This window comes from Tyto alba, unplaced genomic scaffold, assembly GCF_018691265.1.
Source record: "Tyto alba isolate M040663 unplaced genomic scaffold, T.alba_DEE_v4.0 Super-Scaffold_26, whole genome shotgun sequence".
NCBI lineage: Eukaryota > Metazoa > Chordata > Aves > Strigiformes > Tytonidae > Tyto > Tyto alba.
In genome coordinates, this window is record NW_024881300.1 from 15,284,679 (window position 1) to 15,312,240 (window position 27,562).

The 27,562-nt window shown below is 34.0% G+C and overlaps 1 protein-coding gene across 13 annotated transcripts in view; it reads left to right on the forward strand.

The window, feature by feature from the left end:
- CDH8 (cadherin 8) overlaps window positions 1-27,562 on the forward strand; it is a 241,265-nt gene that overhangs the window by 184,549 nt on the left and 29,154 nt on the right. For all 13 annotated transcript variants that reach the window (XR_004406766.2, XM_032990673.2, XM_032990674.2 and 10 more), the window contains 2 exons: window positions 4,869-5,005; window positions 22,361-22,482. Coding sequence is in view for 12 of the 13 variants with exons in the window: in XM_032990673.2 (XP_032846564.1) it covers window positions 4,869-5,005; window positions 22,361-22,482 (259 nt within the window). In the remaining variant the exon portion in view is untranslated. The remainder of the gene's footprint in view (window positions 1-4,868; window positions 5,006-22,360; window positions 22,483-27,562) is intronic.

Consider the following 27,562-nt stretch of genomic DNA (forward strand, 5'->3'; position numbering starts at 1 on the left):
TGGAAGTATTGTTTTGTTGCATTAGAATGCTTCATTTTGATTGTGCATTTCAAGTCCTTATCCTGTTATTATATCATGTATGTGATGTAAATTTTATGCATAAGTTCTGTGATACATTTTCAAACATTAAAGATAAGTTAAAAATTTGAAAAAGAGAATTAATACATTGTGTTCTAAAAATAATGACTCTGTTAACACTGCCTGGCCAATTTCTAATGTATTTTTTTCCTTAAAACAGAACTTTAGGAGACAAAAATCAATTGCATTTAAATGAAATTATATTTTTTAACAGATATCTGTTCTATCAATATTTAGGTTAGACAGAGCTTTTGTGTACATTTGTTATAAAAACCCTAGCAACACACACGAAAATATGAATCACCTTATGTGCTACCAATACCACATCTGCCGCACATCAGACTTATACACAAAGACTCAGTAAACCCAGAGTACTGCAGTACCATAAATGAAATAAAACTTGGATATCTCAGAACATGGAAATAGTCTGATGATTGAGTCATGAGACAAAACATTAAAGAATTTTTTAAAATTGTTATAGAAAACATCTTGGAAAGAAACGTCTAGGGTTTTTTTTTTTTTCTTTAAAAAAAAAAAAGGTCAACCTCATTTCTGTCAAGTATGACAGTACTTTGTTTTTTATGCTTGCTTAGAAGAGATGAAACATATTCTCTAATCTTTCCATCACTTGATCCTAAAAGGTGTGAGGCCTATCATAGATTTACAAGCAGGTGTATAGATAGGTTACCAGTCTGGTTCTGAATGTGCCCACCTTATAGAAATACCCAAGGAGGGTTATTTAGCAATGTCTTGTGTCAAATGTAAAGTTTTAGTAGTGATTATTAGTCTGAAATCTCTGTATCAGCCAAAGACATTGAGTCACCTTTAGATGGATGGGACTAAAGGATGCGTTTGCAGTATAGGACCTTTCTCATTGCTGTTGTTGAGCCCTAACTGCAGATAAGCAAAGGCATGTTTGAACGGCTAAGTGATAATGTCATATTCAGCTGAATTACTCTTTCATTATCCACTTCTCCAATGAATATGATCTATGTGTTCATATTGGTTGTTAGGTTGGTCTAACTATATCATATCTTTCATAATCCAATATTTTTAAGATAAGCAGCAAAATTTCTCTTTTATCTTTATTTTTTTTGCTATTCTGTTGTGAATGTTGCTTAAGGGCCTGGCTCACTTTTAAGACTGATGGTGAAAAGGATTTACAAATTCAGCTAGTAATTGTAAGCATGGTCAGTAGTTTGTCTTATTCTAGCCTAGTCACTTCAGAAGCATGTGTCAGTGGCTCACATCTTACCACATCTAGACTGCATGCACCTCTCTTGGAAGAGACCCAATGAATTCAGCTATGCTAGTTGTAAAGCTTTACTGTAGTTTGTTTAGTAAGGGTGGTACGTTCTGGCTTATAGCATAGTTAGGCTTGAAAGATTGTTATCTATTAGCATAGAAATCTATTGATTCCAGTAGTACTTATTTCATGTTTATGTTGTTATTTTATAACCATGGTCTATTTATCCATAGTAAATTATCTTGACTAAAGCATGATTCAAGCGCATAGAAAAAAACAAGAGTAATAATCTTTCTTCCTGTACTCTATCTGCCCTCCTATAAATCACTGCCCTTCAGTGTCTTTCTCTGTGGAGAGATAAGCTTCCCTGTGGCAGGTTTTCCCCATTCATATCAGCAGAGATTTCATCTTTGGAAGCAGTTGATCATTTTCTTAATTCACAGCAGGCCTTAAAAACCTAGATACAATATTTTCTGCCTCGCTAATGGTACAGCTGTTTATCTGTCACTAAGTAGCATGTCCGATCTGCCTGGCACTAATAAACAATGGTAATTTACCACTGATGATGTATCAGCACTGTGATTCAAATCTCAGCAGATGCAGTAAAAAAGGATTTCTGCTCTTATTTACACTGGTGCAAATAAAGGATAGATCAAATTATGTCATAACAGAATCAGAACTGAGAATCATTTTAGGTCTTCTGTTAAACCACTATGGGGTTGTTCCTATAATAGCCATGGCAGACCCATAAACTAACCAAAACTTCCCAATAACCTGTGTTGGCTTTATTGCAATTTCAAAAGATATTATTTCCCAAGATATTCTTTTCTCATTTTTAGAGAAATGTATGTTTTATGTATAGTTCATGGATCTGACAATGCATTCCCATTAAAAAGAGTTACAATACCATTAACATGAAAAGGAAACTGCAGATGTACTATTAGTTTTCCCAGGTTTATGACACTGCAGACTTTAGTTTTTATTTTTGTACCAAATATTTATCAAATTAAAATCAGGAGAGGTTTTATGTCTTTGTAGTCTTGTAAAGCCATGCAACTTCTGGTAAAAATGTTTCATTTTAAATGCTGTTTTTGCATTGTGAATAAATGCTGTTGGGATGAGATGAAATGCAATATAATAAACTCACAGATGTTACACTCCTCATTTTATAACTTCAAAAAATGTACTTCAGGAAGACTGTGAATGGAAGTTTTAAAAAGGATTGATCATCAGAGAAAAACTGTGTCTTATCTCAGTGGAATTTTTGTCAAGCCCAGGTCAACTCAGTATTAAATAGCATATAAGCATTTCATATTTTATTTCATTTGTGGACTGTAAAAATTTCATGAATGTTAGATATCAGATGAGTTCTTTCTGCATCGTTACATAAACATCAAGAATTAAAAGATAGTTTTTTAAGTGATGAAATCTTAAAAAAAGTTATCTTGATTGCTGGCTGTCTTGTATTTTCTTGAGTGATATCTTAAACCGGTGAAAGTCTGTAAGATATTTTTTACTAGCTTCACTCGTACCAGAATTTTACTTCTAATAATTTAATTGGAACTAGGGAGATATCAAAATAAAGGTTAAGATACATTTTCAGAAGTGATTGCCTGAAGTTAGGTACATACAGCTTTATTCTTCCACACAAGTGACCTGATTTTCAGGAATGCTGAGGTTAGTGCAATTCCCATTAAACCATTGAGAACTGAGTATGTGGAGCTCACTAGAAAATCAGTTTACTTAAATGTCCAAATATAGATGAATGTGCCTAGCTTTAGGCACATATATTTGCAATTTTACTTCATATTTTTTCTGGTACTCTTTTTAACCAAGCTACTCACTTTTAAGTGAGTAAAACTGTTTCTTCTCAGAGTTTAAAAAGAGGAAACTGAAATGTCTAACAAATCCCATTTTCTAGTTAAACAGGGGGTTTCATTCTTAAGTCCTTTGGTTGTTAAGTACCTTACTGGTGTGATCATCTAGCCTGGATCTTTAGTAATACAGTCTTTAAACATTTAAATGTTCAGATTTTGATAAATTTTCAAAATTTAGTACTAATTTTTTGAAAGTGAATTTTATCTTACTGAATGCATTGCACAAGCAATCTAATTGCAACATATCTTTCATTCTAAATATGAAAATGTATGACACTGAAATAAAAAAAGACGAACACCACAATCCTAAGCTTTGAAATAGGATCCTAATGCTATGTCTATCAAAATCAATTGTGTTTTGCTGGAATGAGTTTGAGTTCATCAGAATATGTTTATTGTAGCATATGAAGGAACTTCCAAATCAGAACATTTTTGGAAATCTTAAACCAGAAAGGAGTACCTGATTTTCAGATAGCTGTGTCATTGTCACTGCAGCAAAATATGCTCTTGTTCTTTTAACAGTGTATTTGCAAAAAGTAGAGATGTAATGAGAAACTGACAGTCTGAGTCACTTTTCTGACCAGTATATAATGTAATCCAGTCTGATAGTGTATCCTAACTCACCCTATTATGCCTAGACATAATGCAGAACAGATGTAAAAATTGTCAGTGCATGCTGTTAGGTTCTGTAATACATAGACACAAAGACTTAAAAGGCTTTTATATAAATCCACAATTAGGATTCAGTAAAACCCCTTGAAGTCTATTTTTGTTGAACTATATCAATAGTTTATCTCTAAACTCTTTCATTTCATACCTTTCCTGTCAAAAAAATGGAAGGCTTAATTTTGTGATTTAGTTTCTTTTTGCAAATCATACATTAATAAAATAACTGTGAAAATGGACAAATATAAAAGCTTTCCTGGAGATCCTGTTCTGAGCTTCAAATCATCATCCTTCTTAATGCACCGCTGGAGCAATCTGCTGCAGCTCTTTCTTGTTGTCAGTCTGGCTCTGTTTAGGCTGCATAATTTACCTGGACATTCACATTTGCAAACTCTGACTACCTGTCAGATGAAACTTGCTGTGTTAAAAAACAGTGATGTCAATCCATAAAACAATCAGTCTTTCAGTGTTTGAAGTGTTTGTTTCATCAGCTGTGTTCTGCCCATGGAACTGCATGAACCATAACCATATAATATGCTTGGTGAACAGTTCATGCTTCATTAATATGAAATTTATTGGTAAAATAATATTATTCGGCCCTTTTTAAAATAACCATGAAGCCCACCATTTTTGTGTGCTTAATTCATTACTGTTGAAATTATCATCAGTTACTGTGAAATACCATAGAAACTGTCTAATAAATGTGATGGATTGTATAATTAACTCTTGATCAGCACAGTTTTTCAAAGATGTTACCCAGTGAACCTGAGGGCATTTTATGACCTTCACACTGGGTATACAGCTAATTACTCCTTGGGCAACAATTACTAAGTTTTTTTAGTCTCAGTTTGTCATTTTGTCTTATAAATTATTATGCTATTGAGCTTCTTAATCCATTTGGCTATAAAACTGCAGCTCTCAGAGGGCTCCCTAAATTGTCTTGTGATTGTATGGATTACACCAACTTCATTAAGTAGATTACAGGGATGTCTGTTTTGTAGGTTTTCCATTGATCGGCACACTGACCTTGAGAGACAGTTCAACATTAATGCAGAAGATGGGAAAATAACTTTGGCAACACCACTGGACAGAGAAACAAATATGTGGCACAACATAACTATTGTGGCTACTGAGACCAGTAAGTATTTGTGTATACTGACATTTAGTTCTGTTTGCTTTGTAATTAATTTTAACAGTATGTGCAGTGGGAACTATATAGTTCAGTAAAAAGTAAAACACATTGAGTTTTTAAATTACAGAATTTTTTAAAGAAAACTTAATTTCTGCTGAAGTTCCATTTCTTTTAGTTTTCAAAACTGCATTTTTTTCAGAGACTACAGTAGTAGAGATTTTGAAGAGATACATGAGCACATTCATACAGGATATATAGGGTAAATGTTAAAAAAAAACCCCACCAAATGAAACGTTTAAAAAAACCCAAAGCCTTATACTTCCTTAGTTATATTAAGACAGAAAATATAAAGCTTTGCTATTGTAGAACTAAATTGTAGATTCAACCCAGATGTTCTTAACACTGAGTGATATTATGTTTCAGTAACGTAAGTGATTAAGCATGAGGGTAATGTTGCATGAAAGTAGTCCTATTTGATAAATGTGAATAAATTTACTCATATACAGCTATAGACAGGAACATGGATTGTTCAGATCCACAAAACTGTTGTGACTGATCTGTGTACCTAAGTGATTGGGAGCCAGGAATGTCACCCTGTCTGGGAATATGGGTCCTAGATTTTAATCAAGAATTCTTCTTGATTAATTTGGAATTGTAAGTTCTGCTGCCAGGATCACATATGCCACTATAATTTATTAGTAATATTAGCACAGTACTTTAGACTATACAATTGACATAAACATATTGCAGCAAAAGAACAGATTCAGAATGTAGGTCTATCATCCCGTGTTATTGTCTTAACTGAAACTCAAACTACAAAAACGTTTCTGCCGATGTATCTATTCTGCAATCAATGTATATGCATAATTCCCATATGTGTATGCACACTTGACATATTGTTGTAAGAATATTTGTCTTTAAAGCCTGATGATCAGTGCTGCTAATTCTTGAATGTAAAATATTGAGTGATGTTAATGCTTGCTTTTCCCCCAGAGTATCTCTTTTAAAGGATATAGTATGATGATACAGAACTTTTTTAATGCTTAGTTTCATAATACTGTAGCCATGAATATAATGAATGGGAGGATAAAAAAATGTTTATTTGGCCCATTTTTGTTGTAGAATATTCTTCTGTGGTACTTTATTTCAAAAACAAACATGTTAGGAATCTGTGACAGGTAACTGAGATGGCATACGTAAATGAGAAAGAGGTCTGAGTATAAACTAAGCTCTCAACTTGGAACCCCTGTAAACTGTACCCCTATGACCTACCTTAATAATTCTAGTATTTCATTGCCAGTAGTGCCAACAGTGCCCTGTTAATTACTGTTAAATCTTGCAGGCAATCACTACTTTGATAAATTAGCAAGAATACTTTCTGCTTGCAGGAAAGCCAAGGCAACACAGGGCATCAGACTACATAAGGATAGAAAGTAAACTCTGGTTTCATAGGACATATTTTGTCCAGCTTAATATCAAGACAGTTAATAGTTTTGATATGTTTAAAGGAGAGTATGTAAAATTTCCATACCAATTTTCTCAATACATGAGGAACGTCTGGTCATGAGATTTACCAATGGCATGGAAAGAATTATTAGTTTGTGATCCAAACTTTTCAGACATAGGACTAGTAAAATTTGAAGTGAAGTAATTCTACTTGTTGTTTCATCCAAAAAGTCAAAAAAAGAACAAAATAAAAAGAATAATTTTTCAATAAACTCCTTCAATTAATTTTTTCATCTTCCTTGTATGTGTGTGTTAGAGCAAAGTTACCAGAAATGTACTTTACTAAGCCACATCATAATCAAGTCTGCCTGTCTTAGCTTCAGATTTTTAAAACATAATTATACTCAAGAATTTTTTAAGTCAATCTTGTCATTAGACTTCGTGGAAGCCTCAGCATCTATCACTATTGTTAAATTGCCTCTTAACAGACTGGCTATGAAAGTAATAATGCCAATCTTCTTCTAAGCATTTGCATTCCTGTTGATGACTTATTTTTGCATTCCTAATATAATTATTTGACATTTACATAAAACAAGAGCTTAATTTCATAGACTACTATCTTTGCTTATTTAAGATAAATTATTTTTAAACTCCTCATGCAGAAACTAAATTTGTTCATTGAACTGTCAAGCAGGGTAAAATGGGCATTTTTAGATTTTTTTTCCAACACAGTAATAAGCAAAATCTCTGTTATAAAATAGCAGAAATCTGTTGGAGGCAGACACAAGCAGCAAATGAAAATACCAGGTGTGTCACTACGACGTTTTCACTGACAGTGATATTAATGGACTGCTGGTCTCTCCCATAAAATTAAATATGTCAACATCATTCATACAGGAGCATTTTCTATTCCTGGACTAGCTGCTTTCCAGGTTTAATTCAAGACTCACCTCTGTTCCTGTGGGACAACAATCAGACCATTTCATTGTCATTACACTTGCTTACTAATCATAAGCCATGATATTGGGTTTTTTTCTTCTTGACTCCCAGCATGGTAGATCCTAAATATACCTTGATTTATCAACACTTTCATAGATAAACACCAAATTCTGCCAAAACATAAATCACTGTTTCAGAACTTTGTGCTGGTAAATTACGTGCAGCTAAATTTGTGCATTGAGTTTTCTGCTGTCACCATGACAAAGTTTTTCTTTTGTATCATCCCTCAGCCACTGTCTCGGGTGGGAATCTTCCAAGGCAAGATTGGTCTGGCTGAATTGAGTGTATATACTTCTGCATTTCACTTGACTTGAGGATGAAGATTTTTAGATTCAGATTGGCTGATCTCTTTGAAAGTGATCTGATTTAGAATGTGTGTGGATAATTTTAAACATGCTACTTCTTTTTAATCCGAGTGCTTCAAAATATGAACTTAAACCTTTCATGTCTGGCAAAACTAGGAGGAAAAACACAAAAGCATGAACCAGGGGGGACTGTGAATCTTTTCTCTAAGTACCTAACAGGCAAAAGACCAGTTTGGGATTTTTAATTTTTTTTTTTTTTTAGAATAAGGACATTTTCTTTTCCTATTCATAGGCAAGCATCTGGATAGTTTTAATGCAGAACAAGCTTATGCTATTTATGACAAATAGTATTTCCATCATATTCTGAGACCTGTGCAAAGTGAGACATTTTGGAAGGTGGCATTTCCCTCCTTTCACTTTCCGATCACTAGCAGACTCCTTCCAGCCTCTGTGAAGGAGTTTCTAGTTGTCTACAGTCTTTCTTCTCCAGTGGTCAAACTAGCCAGACAGACTAAGGAACAGTTGCCTTGAGTGGTTCTCCCTCATTCAGTTGCTGAAACTTTTGTATTGCCTTTATGTTCTGGTTCTTAAAATATGTAGACAATTTGCATATAGTTTTATGCCTCCTGTTCAAATCACGTTAACTACATTACATACTGGTTGCATGCCCCCTAGAGGTAATTCTTCAAATATCTCATCCATGTCAATCTCTTTTTAGTCACTAAAGATGAAAGAGTGATCAATGAAAAAGGGTGGACAGAAAGTAATGGACATGGTACAGGTGATATTTAGGTGACAGTTTCAGTATTTCAGATTTAGTTACACATTTTCCGTTATACATATCCAGGAATTTAAGAATTAAAAAAAAAAAAAAAACAACTGTAAACTCCTTCTGCAGCTTTGATCCTTTCAACTACTACCTTTAAATCTGTCTATTCTCAAATATTCCATTCCTTTTGCACATTTTTTTCTATCAGATGATTTCTTATATTTGTTCTTATATTGTGAAATTAACTTCTGCTTCTTTGTTCAACTTTTTTCTTCTCTGGTCACATAATGACTCCTCTGTGTTGATGAATTCTGTCACATGCATCTTTAAAAGAAGAGAATATTACAAAGAACTTTGACCTCTTCAAAAAATCATTCTGAAGTGCAGGCTTAGGATTCACAGAAGAACTATTTGTATTAACACTCATGGCAAGAGGGATACTGAAAGTTATTGCACCTATGAATTCATTCTTAAATTTTCTTTCTACATTACCATACATCCAAGTTTACTCTGCTGAATGAGTCAGGAGCAGGAACATCTAGATGATTACAGGCTAGAGAAAGCCGGCTTGGTGGCAAAATGACCTTTCCATGAGGTCATTTTCACCTTTTGGTCTGTGAATGTAAAAGGTGAACTTTGTTTTCTGTAACTGACTCTGGACTTCAAATACCGGATCAATGAAATTTCTCATTGTTCTGTTGTGTAGTTTAGACTTATGTGAGCTTAAAATTGTATGCCCAGGTTGGGAGGTTTATTTTAGCTAGATGCTTGAGAGAACAGTGATGGATATAGCCTTGCTTTGTAAGTCGGGGCTCGTTATACTTCTTGAATGTTTGGGCTCTCTGGAGCTTTGCCCTGAACAGAAAAGGAATCTGGGGATATATGCAAGTATTCTCTGAGAGCCTAAATTGCAGTGCAGTAAGAATGAATGATTAACTTACAGATATGTCTCTTGGTGCATCTTTTTTTGTATGTACAAAGGCTCATCACCTCTTCGGTTCTTTGGTCCTTTTTTGAAATGGAATTTTCTGCCAGTCAGTAAAATCTAGTAGAGTCAGGATCCTCACAGTCATATGTGATCCCATTCATCTGAACACACAAATACTTTTTTCGTTTGTGTAAGTTACAATTATAGCTATAACTACTGTTCACATTGACATGCTTGTGTTGCTTCCATTAACTGGTTAGCAATTTTGCTGGGCAGTGAACCAGAGCAGAGTTCAGGCTGTGCGAACGTCCTCAGTATTCTTTCAGTTTCTTGTACAGGTTTTGAAATACTTGCCAAGTTATGTGTTGTCAATGCTACTTAGCTACTAGAAGAAAATCAAATAGCCATGATTTATTTATTAGAACATTTTTGCTACAGTTTGCACAGATTCTGAATGGAGTTCAGAATCACTGATCATTCAAGCTATCAGATTGGCATACATGTATAAGGCATATAATAATTAAACTCTTTCTGCCTCCAGCTCCATGGATTTCCATTTCATCTTCTAACGTCTGTACCAGCCACACTGCAGATATTTCCCTAGCAACCTCACTGTATCTATCATTAATACTAAGGAAATTCTCTGTCCTTCAGTCATTACTGATTAATTGATGTAATAAAAGCAGTAATAAATGGAAAAATAATAAACTTTGAAATCAAAGCAAAGACTTATCTCAGAGAAGCTGTTTTAACTTAGGCAAGAAAGAAGTGTATTAGTAACGTAATTTAACTGCACAACATTCCTCCAATTTAAATATGAATATGTTGATATTTGGATACTCATCCCTCCTAAACTGTAACTACGATCTGCTGAAGATACTGGATTCCAGTAAATTCTTTGAAAACAAAATGTATACTATAATGCACTCACTGTTAGCAGTGCTTCTCTGGAATTCTCTTTTTAAAAAGTGAGGTAATATTTTCTCAAGAATATGTATATTACATAGTAGATATTCATTGAATGATATCATAGATTTCAACAAGAAAAAAGTATATTCCAGTTGAGAGCCTCTGAAATTTGTGAAAAACACACCAACAAGTAACAGAAACCATGCCTTAAAGACAGCTAAATGATTATCCCTTTAAAGTCCCCAAGCTTTCTTTCACCTGATACAGCATTGAGTGGGCTACTCAAGATTTATATTTTATTCCTAGCCATTTTATGACTATGTGCAGCACTGGATTCCTCTGACTGCCTTCAGGTTGAACCTCAGTTACGGTTTGTGAGGTACTATCATGAACATATTCAAGCATAGACAGGTTCTTTTATAGTTAGCATAGACTCAAGCCTTTTCAGACATATTGGGAAATGCAGAGATGAAGTGTGCACCCGTTTGCTCTGTTGCATCAGGTTAGAAGAAGGCTCTTCTAAAACTTCTCCCTCTTCTCAAACTCTGTGCATCGCATGCAGACATGCAACAAATCAGTCTGCGGGGGAATTCCAAAGCCAGTGCAGGACTGCCTGGGAGAAGATATTTCTCTTAGCCTAGAGCAATGCTTTTAGCCAAGTTTTGAATCTCTGAATGAAGGCGTTTAATGGAATATCTGTTTTCCTCATTCTTCAGGCACTGCAGTCATGGAGCTATTATTTTCATTTTGATTGACTGCTTTATCAAATGATTCTTGGTATTCAGCTTCACTTGCCAAACAAAAATCATACCAGTGGCTAGCTAAGCCCCCCACCCAAGTGCTTAACAAAGTACCAGAACTGCCACAATTAATAGAAATTCTTGTGAATTATTGGTCAAAGCAACAGATGAAAATATAGGCAAGATCTTGACATGTAAACGGTGATTAGGCCACAATAAATATTTTCCAGGCATAGAGCACAGGAATCTCAAGGACAAAGCTGTGGGCTCTATATGACAAAGGTAATTACCCATACCAACTGTATTCTTTAGAAATGAAGAACTATGAGGCAATTTTATCACCTAATGGGACATAAAGCCAGAAGGACTCCTTATGATTTACCAAGAATATAAATACTACAATAATTGAATCATCACCCCGCACATGCTCTGCTAAAGTTATCTATATTGTATATTCCTTTAAAAAGTACAAGGTCACTAATTTAAAAGGAAGAGAGACATAATTACTCTTCAGAATAAGCCTTTAGCTACGATGTACTTTTTAATGCCATGAATACCTTTCCCCATACTTTCTTTTTTTCTTCCTTTTTTTTAGATTTTTATTGTAAAAATTATTATAGGCATTATTGGCAATAATTCTGACATTTTAGGGAGTTACTTTGGTGCAGCATACAATTACCTCTAATTTAGGTCTGAGTAAATTTCAGTAAGTTTTAGGAAGAGAAGGAAATAAGCCTTTATGAAGGTTTAAACAGGATCAGCTCAGGAATATTAACCTTCTTCACTTGACCCTTTTTTTCTCTGGCTTAGTGGAACTCAAACTAGATAATCCATCATTTTTGCGCAGAAACACAGGATTTAGTAAGGTAGTTTTTATTCATTTGCACTTATACAGGGTTACACAGAACTCCATCGATTCTAATGGGTCGCAGAACATTTGCCATCAGTTTGTGGAGGGCTGGTGTATCACGTAAAGCTAGTTTGCAGTTCTCAGCTATGAAAGTGCGTTCAGACACAGCACAAACTTTCCCACTAGTGTTTTCCACAGCTCAAGAATAGCAGGAGAGGTGATCCACATTGATAATAGCATGGGAGTGGCCATATCATGAGAAATATGAATGGGAATGGAGTGTACTTGCAAAACAATTTCTATATAAAATGGTCTCAGTAGTTCAGGAGCAATCATTAAAATTCAGGTATGAGGTGCTGAATAGAAGTTAGCAACCTCAGATTTCAGAGGAAAGCATGTAAGACAACTGTGAATAAAGCATCTGAGTAATTCAGTGCAAAAAAAAAAAGTCAGAGGAGGTAATAAACATAATTATAGCAAGGAAAAGTAGAGAGATTTACATGAAGAGTATACCTTCTTTTATTTCTGGAAAAGCGAGGCTAGACATCTTAGTTTTAGATTTGGAAATGTTGATTTCACAAAAACATAATGCAATTGAGAACACTGCTTAAAGCTTGAAACACAAGAGGTTGGGTTACTACGTGGTGTTTTAGAAAGGGAATAAGGCTTTTAGGGATGCAGAAGATAAAGATTCAAGTAAGAAATACAGGGGTCATTAGTGAAAAAGTACTTGACTAATTCATGTGAAGTATGTTTGTTGATTACTTTGAGAAAACTGGTGGCATAGTTAAACTGACAATATACATTTTATATTAGCAAAATGATTGCATTGTTGAACTGAATAACTAACAAATAGCCATCTGCACTTTGAACATTTGAATTAGAATTTCTGAAGAAAATATTAATCTTAAAAATACTGTGTAGTATTCATCTAGTTTGATAAGATGAATTCATCTACTAAGTGGAATGTAACTAAAATCACTGTTTTTTCTGTAAGGCTGAAGCACGAGAGTGTGTCAGGGTAGAGGTTTATAACAGTATCGTTTTAGTAAATCTTCTTTAAGCACATTTCTTTCTAGAATAAAGACTCTACTCAGACTAGCTTGCTTTGAGCTTCTAGTTGCTGGATAGCAAAGAATGGCAGTATTTTCTGTCTGAAAAATAGAGAGGATTTTTTAAAGGTATGTACTGATATGTGAGGCAGATCGTAATGCTGAAGGTATATGCAAGTAAGAATGGTCTGATGCTAAACTCCTAGAACAAGATTCAAATCCAGCATATCCCGCAATATTATATCTGTGCAGGAAACATAAGAGTAATTAAATTGTACTATTAAGAAAGTCAGTTCCAGAAAGGAATTTAAACTCTAAAAATAGTGACATTTAAATATTTCTATACTAAATTCTTGTTTAATAAAAATGTTTATTAAAGCATTTTGATGTTTTGTCTATCAATAAGAGGTGGATTTCATTTGAGGTATTAATTATTTTACTTCAATCACAAAATCAAGTAAAAAAAAAAAAAGGATATTCCAGAGATCTTGTCCTTAATCATTCTGCTTATTGTTACTATTATTGCTTCTAGTCATTATAAAATTTCATAGCTAATTATAATTGACAGTAAGACCATGCATATCTAAGTCAATATTTTATAACATTTTAATATGCATGATGTATTAGCATATTAACAATATAATTACTCTTAAGTGTGGGCCAGATTCCTGTCTGTTTTATGCTAGCACAACTCCATTGATTAAACTGGAATTGAGCAATACAGCAGCAAATCATGCCCTAGTACATTTGTTGTCTCTTAAAACTGTTCTTCAATCAATTTTCTTCCTGCCTGTTCACTGGTTTAGTTCGTAAGACACTTTTTTGTCACTGAATGGCACCATATTTTTTTCTGGAAATTTTTTCTCATTGTTATATTTAGAAATTAAAACCTGTTACTTTCACACAACGATAAAGCCATTCCACTGCCTCAGAAAATCTGTAATCCTAATTAGGTTTGTGGTGCTGTGATCGAAAAGAAGGAAAAATCCAGTAGCATTTCATCACACTGTTATTATTGCTACTGTGCATAATTAGGGTAACAGAAAGATGTGGTTCCCTGTTCTCCTAAGGCATTTTTTCTTTTTATTGGTAGCCTGCCACAAGGAAGTGGAAAAAACTTTTTTCAAAAGCTTTTCGTGCACTCTGACTTTTGCTAAAATGATGAGTCTGTAGAATAGTGCTTCCTAGTTGCAGATGCTTCCAGAGATTACAAATGTTGTTTTGCTGTTGATTATTCGTGAAGTTAGGTATAATTTTTTTGGTTTTTAATTTGCACTGGTTATTTCAAAAAATTTAACTGTATAACTTCGAACATTTATAGCTTGCCTTTCTTTATAGCTTATGAGTCCACTGCTAGTTAGTAGCTAAAACTTAAACCATATTTTTAATTTTTGTACTCATAACAATTCACCACTGAATTACATAACACAGTTCATTTACTGGAAGTATCATAACTGCAAACTAGATCCTGACTTGCATTCTTGTTAGAGACAGATAAAGCTCAGTAACGTAGTACTGTATCAGAAATACAGGTTGTTTTCTGCCAGCATTTGTTTCTATTTGGTCTCTGGATAGATGTGTGGGTAGAAGGATGTTGGCAGTGTAAGTTTTTTTATTTTTTTTTTCCCTTAAGGATTTACTTAGTATCTGTGAATAAAACAGAATTGTTTTCATTGTCATAAACCTGACATGACTATAGTAGCTTCCAATATAACCTGCTCAAGCAGCTATACTAATAATTTATTTTGAATTATGTATTTGTTTACTCATATTGATGTGTCACATATATCTTGATTATGTGTCACTATGAATATAAAGCTCACTGTGGTCAAAATTAGATTTGCAGAAGAACAGTCTCTAAGGACATGCTGTTTGCATCCAGAGCTTCTGACAAGAGACAAGTACCTGTAATTGCTATTCAAATATTGAAAAGGTGCTACAGTTTCTAATTAGGATGCCCCTTCCAACTCTTTTCAAGACTCATCCCATCCCTTTGTTCCCCCTACTTTAATATCCCTCCTTCTCTCTCCTAGTGCATTCTTATAGAGTCTGATCACACCCTTATGCAATATGTAGGTTACGTGTAATGAGCACTCATGTATTACCTAGTACATCTAGTATCTACTATATCTTCTAGCATTTTCTTTTTGGAGTCCGTGGTAATGAGTAGGAAGCGGTGACACTAAGGTGGATTTTTCAAAATTTAAACATTGTGATTAAAGGGAGACTACCATTCAAAGTGATTTATAATAACCAGAAACCCTTGAGTTTCTAGGTTGTAGGGTTTGGGAGGGTGGCACAAGGGGTGGGGGTTGCCTATGCTTCCCATTCCCTTCCAGAATTAATTTCATCATCCTCTGCTCCCTCAAGGACAAAATTACAGCTCGCTTACCATGGCCCCTGGTTCTCAATCACATTGCAGCAGTGGGTAACTTTTCCTCTCTTATCATGCATGACTAAATTTAAACAGATCAGTGTCTTTTGATTTTCCCTTATAACCAGGGTTATGGTAGCAGAGACCCTCTTCACAGCTCTGAACTACATTTGAGGGGATGTTTTGCTTTTCCAATCCAGTTTTGACTTTCCAAGCCCTTTTGATCTGTCTGTGAATTGAGACAAGGCAGTATCATGCATATACACCACACAAAATATGATACTTCTGCAAAAAATTACAAACATTTCTCAGTTTTGCAAATGGATCTTTCAATTCACAGAGTATCAGAGGTAATTACAGAGTAACTATTTGTTAAACTGCTGAATAACTACACAGCTTAATGGTGTGAAAAATAACAGAGGTTGTATTTGAATGTCAAATTATAGCCTGCCCTCAGATAAGCAAAATGAGAGCTGATTCCATCAACATGTATTGTATCTGTATGAAAGGAATATACTTTTTTAAAAAATAGTTTGATTATCAAGTTTTATAAATTAGTGTTGATACTTTGAAGTTAACAAAGTACACAGTTCGAGTCCCTGTTTATATTTACATTTTGAATTTTAAATTATTTTAAAGGTAAGAAATAGATAATGTAATACTAAGGGAAATGACTAGAATAAACTTGCAGAGTAGAAGAGATCTGTCTAACTTCAGCTGAAGACCTTGAAGTGAAAGGGAAATGTGCATACCAACAGAGACTAATTACATTACTTCGCTAATACAATTGCAAGCAAAGAATTCAGTGCAGGGTTAGGTGGAATGTTATTGATTAAAAAAATATCTGTTTGGTCTTTTTACAGGCATGTTTCACTTTTTCTGTGAATTTTAGGTAATTTATTCAAAATTTTTACTGGTTCTGGTCTATATTAAAGAATTTTTATGTCTTACATGCACTAATGTGAAAAAAAAATGAAAGTGAGTGAAAACTTTGTCTGAACAGGGCCTGAAGAATATGGCTTTATTTAATTAACGTTTTCTGGCATGGCTTGTGCATCTACCACAGAAAAGTTACTCTTTTGTTTTGGTATTATCAGCAACCTGAAAGTATAATTTGTTCTTTAGTCCCAAGCTATACATCTTATATATTGGTTAAAGGTAGGTGTATGTGGCCTATCTTAGTCACCTTTTTACAGATGGAGTTGCTGAGCTTTGGAAACCTGTTAACTACAAATTCAGCTTTGAAGTCAAGGACTTGAAAATGTAGTCTGTCCTCAGTTTCCCCTCCTCCTTGTCCTCCTTTCCAGGATACGCAGTCGAAATACACTCCTCGCACTCCACCTGGTTAGCGGGTATGTATGGTTCTTCTGCATTTGTCCACACCTGTGGAAGCATGCATTTTGCAAGAGTCTGACATCTTTTTCATGATGATGAGAGGTAGAAAAGTGGACAAAAAAGAAGGAGGTGGAAGTTCTTGAGCAAGTCCTTGGTTAAACTCATGACAGTGTGTCAATGAGAAAATAAAAATAAAATGTAGCATAGCTTTGCTCTTGACTTGTTCATCTTTCTTCTGGAGACCATAATAAAATAAACCAAGTGATCTACTGAAAGGAGACCTAAAACTTTCCAACTCCATTATTATTTTTCTCCCGAAGAATGACTTAAGGAACAAAGCCAATAAATATGTTTCACATCTTTTTCTTTCTGCCTCCCTCCCACACATGTGTACAGACAGAGACTCACCACAATCTGTACTCCTCTAATATGTTCCAGTGTGATGAAATAAATATAAATGGAACATTAATTTTGAAGAAGTGTTTGTTTCTTACCTTAACAACTTGCACAGAAGCCTTTCTGCTATGTACTGATATGTTTATATTATTTTATAGATATTCCACATCTCTTAGTATTTTCTCAACTGTTAAAAATATTAGAATTTCAGGGGATATCTAAATCTTCTTAATGACCAATCCTGTTTGGTTTTTTTTGTTTGTGTGATTTCTGAATTGGGATAAAATTCAAGTAATAGCCTATATTCTGTTATTTTTAACAGAAATATTGCCAATTACTGATGTATTTTCCTAAAAATTTCAGAGTCAGTTTTAGGCACTCAGTCTCTCTTGAATCAGATCATTACACTTCAGACCAATGAACACAGTATTTGCTGCAGTATGTGATTTCTATAGTTAAACTACAACATAAATAAAATTTCAGTTTAACAATAGCAGCTCTGTTTCTCAGGATTCTTGAAGTGAGATTTGTCAGTTTAATATGGCAAAAATATTGTTATAAGCTGTGATGTTATATAGGTAAAGGATTGCATAAAGAAAACAAAAACATAAACCCTAACAGGAGAAATAAACTTGTCCTGCATGTAGATTATTTTAGTAAAGTCATCAGATAAAACCTTGATAAAGTAATGGGGAATGGATCTGTTAAAATGCAACTTAGTAAGTTTGAAATATAAGGGATGTAAAACAAGTGCTGTTGTTTTTATTAAGTCAGTGATTCAGGTTTTGTTTTGATTTCTCTGTTGGAACTAGGACTTCCTCTACTTCTAACTTTAAAATATTATTATAGTAGAAATTTCACTGAGTCAGAGAGGCATGAAATAGCCATTTCCAAGCTATGTGGTGATGATAATAACAGTAAAAAATGTGTTATTTTCTAGGAGTCTACTTTCTATCCAGGTACTTGATTTTATTTAAAATGCAAGAAAGCTTATGACTTTTTAAAGAGAAACTTGAAGTGATTTTGCATGATTCAATTAAATAAAGGAAAACTGGATTAAATTCTGTTAAACTGGATTAGTTTGCGTTAAACAAATTATGAACTTTATTTTGTGCAGCCAATAATTCTCTTTCTTAAAGACCACTGCTCTTTAAGGCCACTTGTATGTGTATCTGTTAAGGAAAGACAGTGGAGAAGTGTTTTAAGGGTGTTTATGAAGTGTTTAAGTGTTTCTGGGGGTTGAATAGCTGCATTATGTTCTGTTAGTTGTGACACGAGACCAGACATTTGATTTATAAGCTTTAGTTGCTCCTATTCTTACTTGCTGCATGCAGTAACAATGTTAACAGTGCTCAGTGCTTTGCATTACAGATTTCCAATGACATACACACATCTCAGATATATAGAGGTTTTCTAGGAAGGAAGAAATGTGTTGATCGCAATAAGAACTAGAGTGGCTCTGTAGCCTACAAAAGTTCAGGTTGGGAGACACTGAATGGCTTGATAATGGGATTTTTTAAATTTGACTTTGATTATCTCATCTACTTCTTAATTTTTGTACCAAACTCTGAAGCCTTTTTTAATCCTGAGTAAATTTCAATGGGTATGTTACTCAGTGTGTACCAGCAAGGTATGTACTTCAAGCATTTAATGTTCCAATCGAATCTGGAGAACTGGGGAGAAAAGCAGAAGAGTTTTCTATGTCCTTATAATTCTTGTAAACCTCTCAATATGCATTTCTAAGCTCAGCTGGACTTTCTGTTATTTTGGGAAATTTATTTATTATCACTAATTATTTTTACATTGAGTCATCCTTTCTTTATATCTGTCTAGATGTTCCTTTCTTTGTGTGTGTACTGTGCTCATCTACAGCAGGCTATTGGATCTTAGAACTGTGAGCAGTAATTGAAACTTCGGTAGAGACGTAAAAGAGTTGTAGTTCTAGGAAATTATGTACACAATTTGCATATGTGTTTCTTACAGCTACATGCTGTGTTGTGGCAGTGGTGTCCACAGATGACCAATTGAGTGTATTTGAAGTTAAAACCTAAGTCCTCCTGTGCAGCCTTATTCTGAAAAAAAAAAAATTAGTAACCTGGACTAGTGGAATTTTTCTCAATATTTTTAAATCTTGCACTTCAGTGTGCTAAATTTTCAAGCCAAGCCATTGCTTCTCAAGTGGCAGTCCTAATGTTATACTTGTACTGCAAGATTCAAAGTAGCTCTTTCTAAACTGTGCATCACAATAAATACAAGTGATGAAGCTTTTGGAAATTAAATTAGTTCCTTAGATAGAGAGTCTGTAACTTTATATTATTTTATGATTTTGCATAAAATAATTTATTAGAACTTAAGATATCAGTCTTACTTATCTACCTGGTACATGCAAGAGGATTCAGTCTACCTTAATTTTATTGTCTGGGTGGTTAGCTGGGAAAAAAAAAAAAAAGCACAAACCAAACAAAAAACCCCTCAGTAATTAAAACTCAGTTTTGTCACTAGTTTAGGTAGAACTGACTCTCCATTCATACAAACAAGGAAAAACCTAACAGGCCGTGCACTCTGGGGATCAGAAGGGTCCACTTCAATCATTCTTTACTTTTAGTTCAATGATATTGGGCATTGCTAGCAGAGATGGATTTAAACTTGACAGGGACATTCTCTGCTTATGTGTTTTACTACTGAGAAGACTGCATCATTAAAAATATGAAAATGGACAGATGAAACTATTTTATCTTGACGGTGTTTTCATTCATAAGTGAAATCTGGATTTGTTTAGTGAGAATTCATTAATTTGTTTGAACAGATATGCTTAGGATGATTTTTATTTACAGGGAAAACACTTAGCATGAAGTGAAATTTCACTGAAAGTTTGCAAAGACAAAATAATGCAATGTAGTCGGTGTGATGGGCAGTACAATCAGCAGATTAAATTCCCTCTCCATCTCTCTCTCTTTCTCCACAAAAAATTTCACCATATTCACAAGAACCCTAGTAGGAGGTGGATATCCCCTTGTTTGGAGATTTCCAAACCAGTTGGGTATCTCTTGTGTTTAGTAAATTAATTTTTTTAATGAATTCTCATTAAGTTTCTAATTATAATATCTTTAAATTTGATGTTTGTATTTCTGATGAAAGACAAACATTTTGGGGGCAGTCACAAGGGACATGAATAATTTCTTTAGAAGCTTATCTAATTAATTACATTTCTCTGTAATGTCTTTAAAATTTGAACGACCATCATTTCATTAATTTAGATAAAAGTAAATCTTTAGTGTTTAAATATGACACTAGTGCTGAGAATTCTGATAAGCTCAGGATTCATTGTCTGTATTTTTATCAAGTTAAGAGAAAAAAATGTCTTTAAAATGTTTGGGATTCATTATCTGCATATTAACTTTTATTTGATTTCAAATACATTATGATTTCATGGCGTAATTGTTCACCTCACCTCTTAATAAGTAAGTTCATATGATGCAAAATGGACATAAATAATACTCTTAGAATATTTTGGTGAGGCTTCCTCTATCTTCTGTAACATGTTTCTTTCTGAACTTAAACTTTTGACTCCTTCAAATGGGAAGCATTTAAAATCTGATGCCTTGTAATCCTCCATATCCTATATAGGTAGAATTTTAATATTTCAGACTATCCAGAAAACATAAAGCCTATGTTTACAGCACTAGTACATTTGGTGATAGCCTGGTTTTGTGTTTTTTGAAATAGTTATTTTTATGCTATTTCAAAATAATGTTAGTAGAGTGATTGAAATGTACACATTTAGATTTATAGGTGGAGCCTCAAAAATTATGTCTGTCTTTAGCATACAAGGAAGAAAAAAGGGATGCAAGATGTAGGATTTGAGTAGGTCATAGCACAATTAACTTTGATGGAAACCACAAAAAAATGCAGTCTATATAGTGATTCTTCCTTTAATTATCTCTACCACTTGTAGGACTGCCACCAGTTGCTACTTGCCCACTGGTGGAGCCTGATGTACTTCTCCTTTGTAGACATTTGTTATGAGAGGTACATTGCATACCAGGCAATAGGAACTTCTGTCCTGCTTTCCCCTAAGCCAGGTCTGTATTGCCAGAGAACAGATCCCACATGGACTGATGACAGCTTTGGACACTGCTCAGCTGTCACAACAACTGTGAGTAAGTTGATACCCTGACTTACAGTAGCAGCTTTCTTGCCTGCAGTAATACTTTAGGCAGAAGCGTGTAGTTCAATTATAAGTCAGACCCAGAGTTTAATTCACAAAATGAGCAGTTCTTCAAATTGTTAATGATATAAACAAGATAAAATACTATGGTTGTAAAGTAATACTTACAAAGAGAGGGATTTTGAAAGAAGTACTGAGTTACTTGTAGAGGTATGCATGTGCTATAAAACAGTTTTTTAAACTCTTCGGGTAAGCTGGTCACCTCAGTTTAAACTGAATTAATGTTTTTCCTCTTTGGGGAGAAATAATCTAAAATATTTATAAATATTCTCTCAAAATAAATTAGTTATACTGAACCAAAAGAAAGATACTAGAAAGTGACTGTGAAATCTATTCAAAGTAGAATGTGAACTGTTGGTTTAACATTTCTTTTCTTACAGTTTAACAAGGTTATTCTACTCTTTACAGTGATAAATCATTTTATACAAAATAGCTCTATATTATAAATCATGAGGCTTTATTTCAGTGAAAAAAGAAGTTCACAGGTCATATTTTTGGTCAGTGGCAGATGAATCAAAGTGCTTTAATAGTCCAAAGTACTATCTACTTCTGCCTATGTCAATTTACCACCTATCTTTCTCACAATGTGGGTCTCCACATTAATCGCATTTGTAATGAATAAATAATAGATATGCAGTCAGAACAACTAATAGAGTAAAATGCTCTGTGCTCTGCCAAAGATAAACAAAGAAATAAATCTATGTTGTTTACAGCCTTCCCTTTTACATGTATCAATAAAACAATACAAACTTCATCAAAGAAAAATCTTACCAATTTAGTCCAAGAAAGGTCTTCATTGAGCTAATCTCCAACAAATGCTGGTTGCAATAGGAATCTATTTATTCTTTTCAACCATAAAATACTGGCCATCCTTCTTTATCTCATGCTCCAACTCTACAATCCATTATGGATAAGACAACCCAATTAAGCACAGACAGAAGACAGGAAGAGTATGGTTACTATGGAAGCATTTATGCATCAATTCCAAATTAAATATGCTTACTTTTTATTCTTTGATTTCTTTTCTCAGGGAACCACAGTCAAGTGTCCCGGGTGCCTGTTGCTATCAAAGTTCTTGATGTAAATGACAACGCTCCTGAGTTTGCATCAGAGCATGAAGCCTTTTTGTGTGAGAATGGGAAGCCCGGACAAGTAAGTGTCTCCATGTTTTTATGTTGTGTACTTTGATGTGTGAGAAGGGGGTACAGTTTCTCCCTGTGATATTATCTTTATTCCCAAAATGTGTGCCTATGTGTTTATGCTAACAACTCTTAACATTCTTTTAAGGTAAACCTGTGATTGTATTCTGTGATACATGTCTCTATATATGGATGTACATATTTTTTAAAGTATAGGTTTAAAGTAAAGGTAGGTATTTTGGGACAATCCAGAAAAAATGCCAAGTGTCTTTAAGCTCCCACTGTTTCCACTCTGATGGAGCTCATCACTTCATAAGTATATGTGTGTTAATATTTAAAAGTGTAATCCAACATGAATTCCATTTCAGTTATTGAACTATATTGCAGCTGGGCACAGGCATAATTTAGAAGAAACACTTAAAACAATAAAACCATTTCCCCTTACCATATCTTAGTTATAATCAATCTATTTAGTTCTTACTCACTTTTCTATGACAATTGGGAAAAAACAAGATCGCAAACCAGAACTTGATGGAAAGGGAAGTAAATTTTACCTGCATTTAAAGTACCTAAAGACGAATCGGGTGTTGGAGAAGTGGCATTAGAGTTTTCATTATATTTCACAAAAAAAAAAAAAGAAAAAAGGAAAAGACTTAACAGGTTATTTCCTTCTTGATTTAATTAAATAAAAGGGTTGGCAAAGGAATTTACACAACACTCTACAAGGTGAAATAAACAGCAAGATATCAGAAGTAAGATTTAACCCATATAGCCTTTTTCAACAAAAATGAAATATATTTCTTAAAAGACATCTATTTTGAAGGACAAATGTACAGAATTACAGAAGAGTATCTCATATGCCACATAAATGACAAGATAAAGATTCAAGAAGATGTACAGATTTTTAGAAAGTAATTCAGTGTAAATGAGACTTTTGTCCAGCTCAAGAAACAGTGTGTGTTACAAGTCCCTATTTTTATACTTTCTAATTTATTTCTAGATTGTGACTTTTTTTTTAAATAAACAACAGCTGACAGCATGACACTAGTCTTGTTAATCCAACTATTCCTGTGGGTGTTACGCATTAAATTCACTATTCCCCAAAGAAGTTTACCTGACAATAGAATTGGAAATTATTTTCTTTTATGAGTATTAAATCACAGAATCACAGAATACCAAATTGGAAGGGACCTCAAGGATCATCTGGTCCAACCTTTCTTGCCAAAAGCCTAGTCTAGACAAGATGTCCCAGCACCCTGTCAAGCTGAATCTTAAAAGTGTCCAAAGTTTGGGAATCTACCACTTCCCTGGAGTGATTATTCCAATGGCTGATTGTTTTTGTGAAAAATTTTCCTCTTATGTCCAGTTGGAATCTCTCCAGGAGTAACTTGTACCCATTACTTCTCGTCTTTTCCATGACCCCTTGTAGATAGGGAGTCTCCATCTTCTTTGTAGCAACCCTTGTAGCAACACTAACCAGTCCAGAATAATCACCAAGTTTAGGTTCTAAATTTAAGTTGTTATTCAAAAATTATCTGCTCCTGTAAAGATTTTAGTATCTACACTACCTGATTGTTTGTTCTCATGCTTGTCACTCTATGTTCAAATTTTGGAAGAAATCATATTGATCAGTCAAGACATAGAATTCAAAAAATTAAATATGTCTCAGCTATGAAATACCTAATATGAGAAAGACACTGTTCTTCTAAATAGTAGCAAAAGCCTTATTTGTATAGTTCTTCAAAGTTTAAACTTGAATGTTACATTTGCAGGAAAGACGCATTTGCGTTACGGTATCCTTACCTATTTACATTTGCAGTTCAACTTAAATCTAAGTTTAAATCAAATTTGAATTACCATAAGGGAGATTACATTTGAACCTTTCATGAAACCTTATTTGCAGCCCCTAAATATATTGAACCATCTATTCCAGTTCAGTTTCTAAGTGTTCTATTTTTGGTTCTGATATGATTGCAAGTGGCAAGTGCAACTGCTGGTGATGTGACAGAATGTATTAAAAACTGTTGATGTATAACATTGCCAGATGCATTTTCTTTGCTTTAACCTACCTCTAACAGTAGAGGTACTACAGCTAGTAGGAGAGGAAAGAGTGAGGAGGAGGAAATGTGTTTGTCCATGCACATATTTATGTACTCCTTGCACATTTTTACAGAGAACAGAAATGGGTTTTGTCAGTTTCAAGGAAAAAAAAAAAAAAAAAGAAAAAGAGTATTTGAACATACTGTTACAGTAACTCTAAGCTAACCATAAACCAGCTCTGGCCTTTCCCTGTTATTCCTTTTTTTTTTTTTTTTTTTTTTTTTTTTGCATAATTCCACTTACTAAAGCCAGAACATTCATGGGGTTTCTGGCTAAAGCTGTACAGTTGATTGTTCTCCAGTTGTGCTAAACTATTTTCCTATACTCCTAGAATAGAACATCTCTATTGTTGCATAAGGAGAGTACCTCATTCACAGTTACCCAGTTCATACCGAGACTTTTCCAGTGAAGTGCTGTTTGCTCAGAACAAAGCTACAAAATTTTAAAACACTAGAGCAATATAAAACTGAATACAATATTCCTCCAGTCTCTCGCAATTTGTCTCTGTTTCATTCAGTTCTAATAGAACTGGCTTTTTCTAATGGAAGAAATCCTCAGATAGAGCTTTGTCTGTCTGAAGAGTTAAAGCTCATTCAAATGGCAAAATGCAAGTTCTAGCAGTAAAGGGCTGTCTCTAGCTGAAAGGCAGAGTTAAAATTATACTGCGATATGTCTACTGCTTGTAGTATGGTAAGTCCGCAGAGTAATTCAGAAATAACCATGAATGCCAGTGTAACTGCAAAATTTTTTTCAGAGTTGGAAGAGCAGTTTCAACAAAAGTACGGAACAGTTTACTAATGATAAGGAACCATTCTAAGTTAGTTTAACAGTGCATTGCAGGGAAAGACTTTTAAACAGTATTGTATATTAAAATTGCACATAGATATGATACAGTGATAAGAACTTTGTTTTGCTATTTATCCTTCTACATCATTCATTATAATTATACTGGTAATCTTTTATAGATATTACTTCAGGCATATGTGGCTTTGTAGAAATACAATACAAACCTGCACATGACATTGCTAAGTTGTCTTAGCAGAACATTTAACTACTAATTTGAATCCAGAACTGCCTGTTAAGCAAAATATGCTGATTTTCTATGTTTCTAATAAATGCATGTACAGAATCAGATATATGCATGAATTTTTAATACATCAAAGTTGAAATTTTACATGGAAGAATTTAAGAAATTTCAGGATTAAACATCCAAAGGGTTATTAACTTTCACTGTAGTACTTATGGATACATAATGAAAAAAATCAGTTCTTGTTTTCTTTATTATTAATATTGACCAGTTTTGTTACATGGAACACCATTGTTATGCGTGTTATTACTAGAAAAGAAAAAACATTTGTAGTGATAGATAAGACAGGTCAGCCCTGGAAGATTCTCCACCATGTTATGAACCACAAATTAAGAGCTGGAGAATTACTGCAACAATGTTCCATTACATGATGACGCAAAACTGAGCAATAAAGTATGCTCATCGGCATACCTATAAAAATGTTGCAATGAGAAGTACTGGACTTTTCTCACCCTTATGGAGTAAAAGATACAGCAGCTTTCTATCACTGTATATAGTTATGCTTTTTTTTTAAGAGCTTATTTTAATGCAAACGCACAAAGAAATAAGGTTGCTATGGGAACACTAACTCTTAATTCCTTGATGTGTGCATGTAACACAACAAATGTAGTGTTCCACTAAGCCTCTCTTTTGCATATAATTTTCAGTGCATTTTCAGAGAAAGAATGATTTGGTAAACAATGAAGAGGATGGATAGAAAGAACTGAAATACAAGGAAGAGTTCTGTAGGCCATTAAGAGGTATCTATAGCTCTGGGGGCAAAAAAAAAGAAAAAAAAAAAAAAAAAAGGACAAAGAATATGCCCAGTTTCTATTTCTTGAAAATTTCCAGTCTAGATTATATTCTGAGCTTATCTCATAAAATTTCTGTGAGCTGAAAACCCATATTACCAATGCTCTTGGCTATTGGTTTTCCAATATATTAATTGAAAACCTGGAGACAGTAAAGTGAATTTTTACAGTCAAGTCTCTTATATAATGCTGGAAACAATTAACAGTTACGTAGCCAGTAGAGACAAAATTGCACAACCATCTGATAAACTGCACCTATTATGTTCAGTTGACCTTGCAGATTTCCCTGTGCCACTTCCTTTTTCCCTGTTGCTTTCCCATTCTAGCAGTGTTTGAAAAATGGAATAAAATATCTGTCTAAAGATACTTGTTTGGGATTCCATTCTAAATTGCGCTTACCTGTGATGCAGAATTACTAGCACATAGTCCAGCCCCAGGCCTGATGCACATGGATAGTTTAGTACCTTACACCTCTGCAAAGAGATAGCTGAAAATGTTCCATATCTGTAAATCGGTCCATCTCTTCAGTGGGACAGAAAACATCTGCTTATATATTTTTCAGATGTTTATATTTTTTCACACTGCATAGCTCTCTAGGCTCTGTCATACAGCTGTTAAATTGGACACCTACTTCTTTAAGCAAAAACTATATTAGGCCTTTTTTTGTCCATCTCTTCTAATACTTGTGTTTGGAATTGTATCGGTCAAGGTTTCCATCTTGGCAGATGTACTTACCAATAACATAATCTGTTTATGGGGTATTTAAACAATCTAGCACTTTTTCCAGTAGATTCTTTATAATAAATCTGACCTATCCAGAATAAGATTAGGCAATTGTCTCAAATTCCTTTCTAGGCTGTCTTACAAATTGTGTATGTCTATATCAATACCTGCTCAAACATATTTTTACATACATAATTTCGAATACTTATGTTTTGATATTGCTTCTTATGGTTATCTACTAAAATTTTATTCTTTCTTTGACTCTTGAAGAACATAGAAAAAAGCATGGGATATTGACTATAATCATATATGTAACATATACAGACTGATAGTTCTTTCTCTTGTGGTAAAACCAGTATAAAATATTAGTTACTAGCATTTTGTTAGTGAAG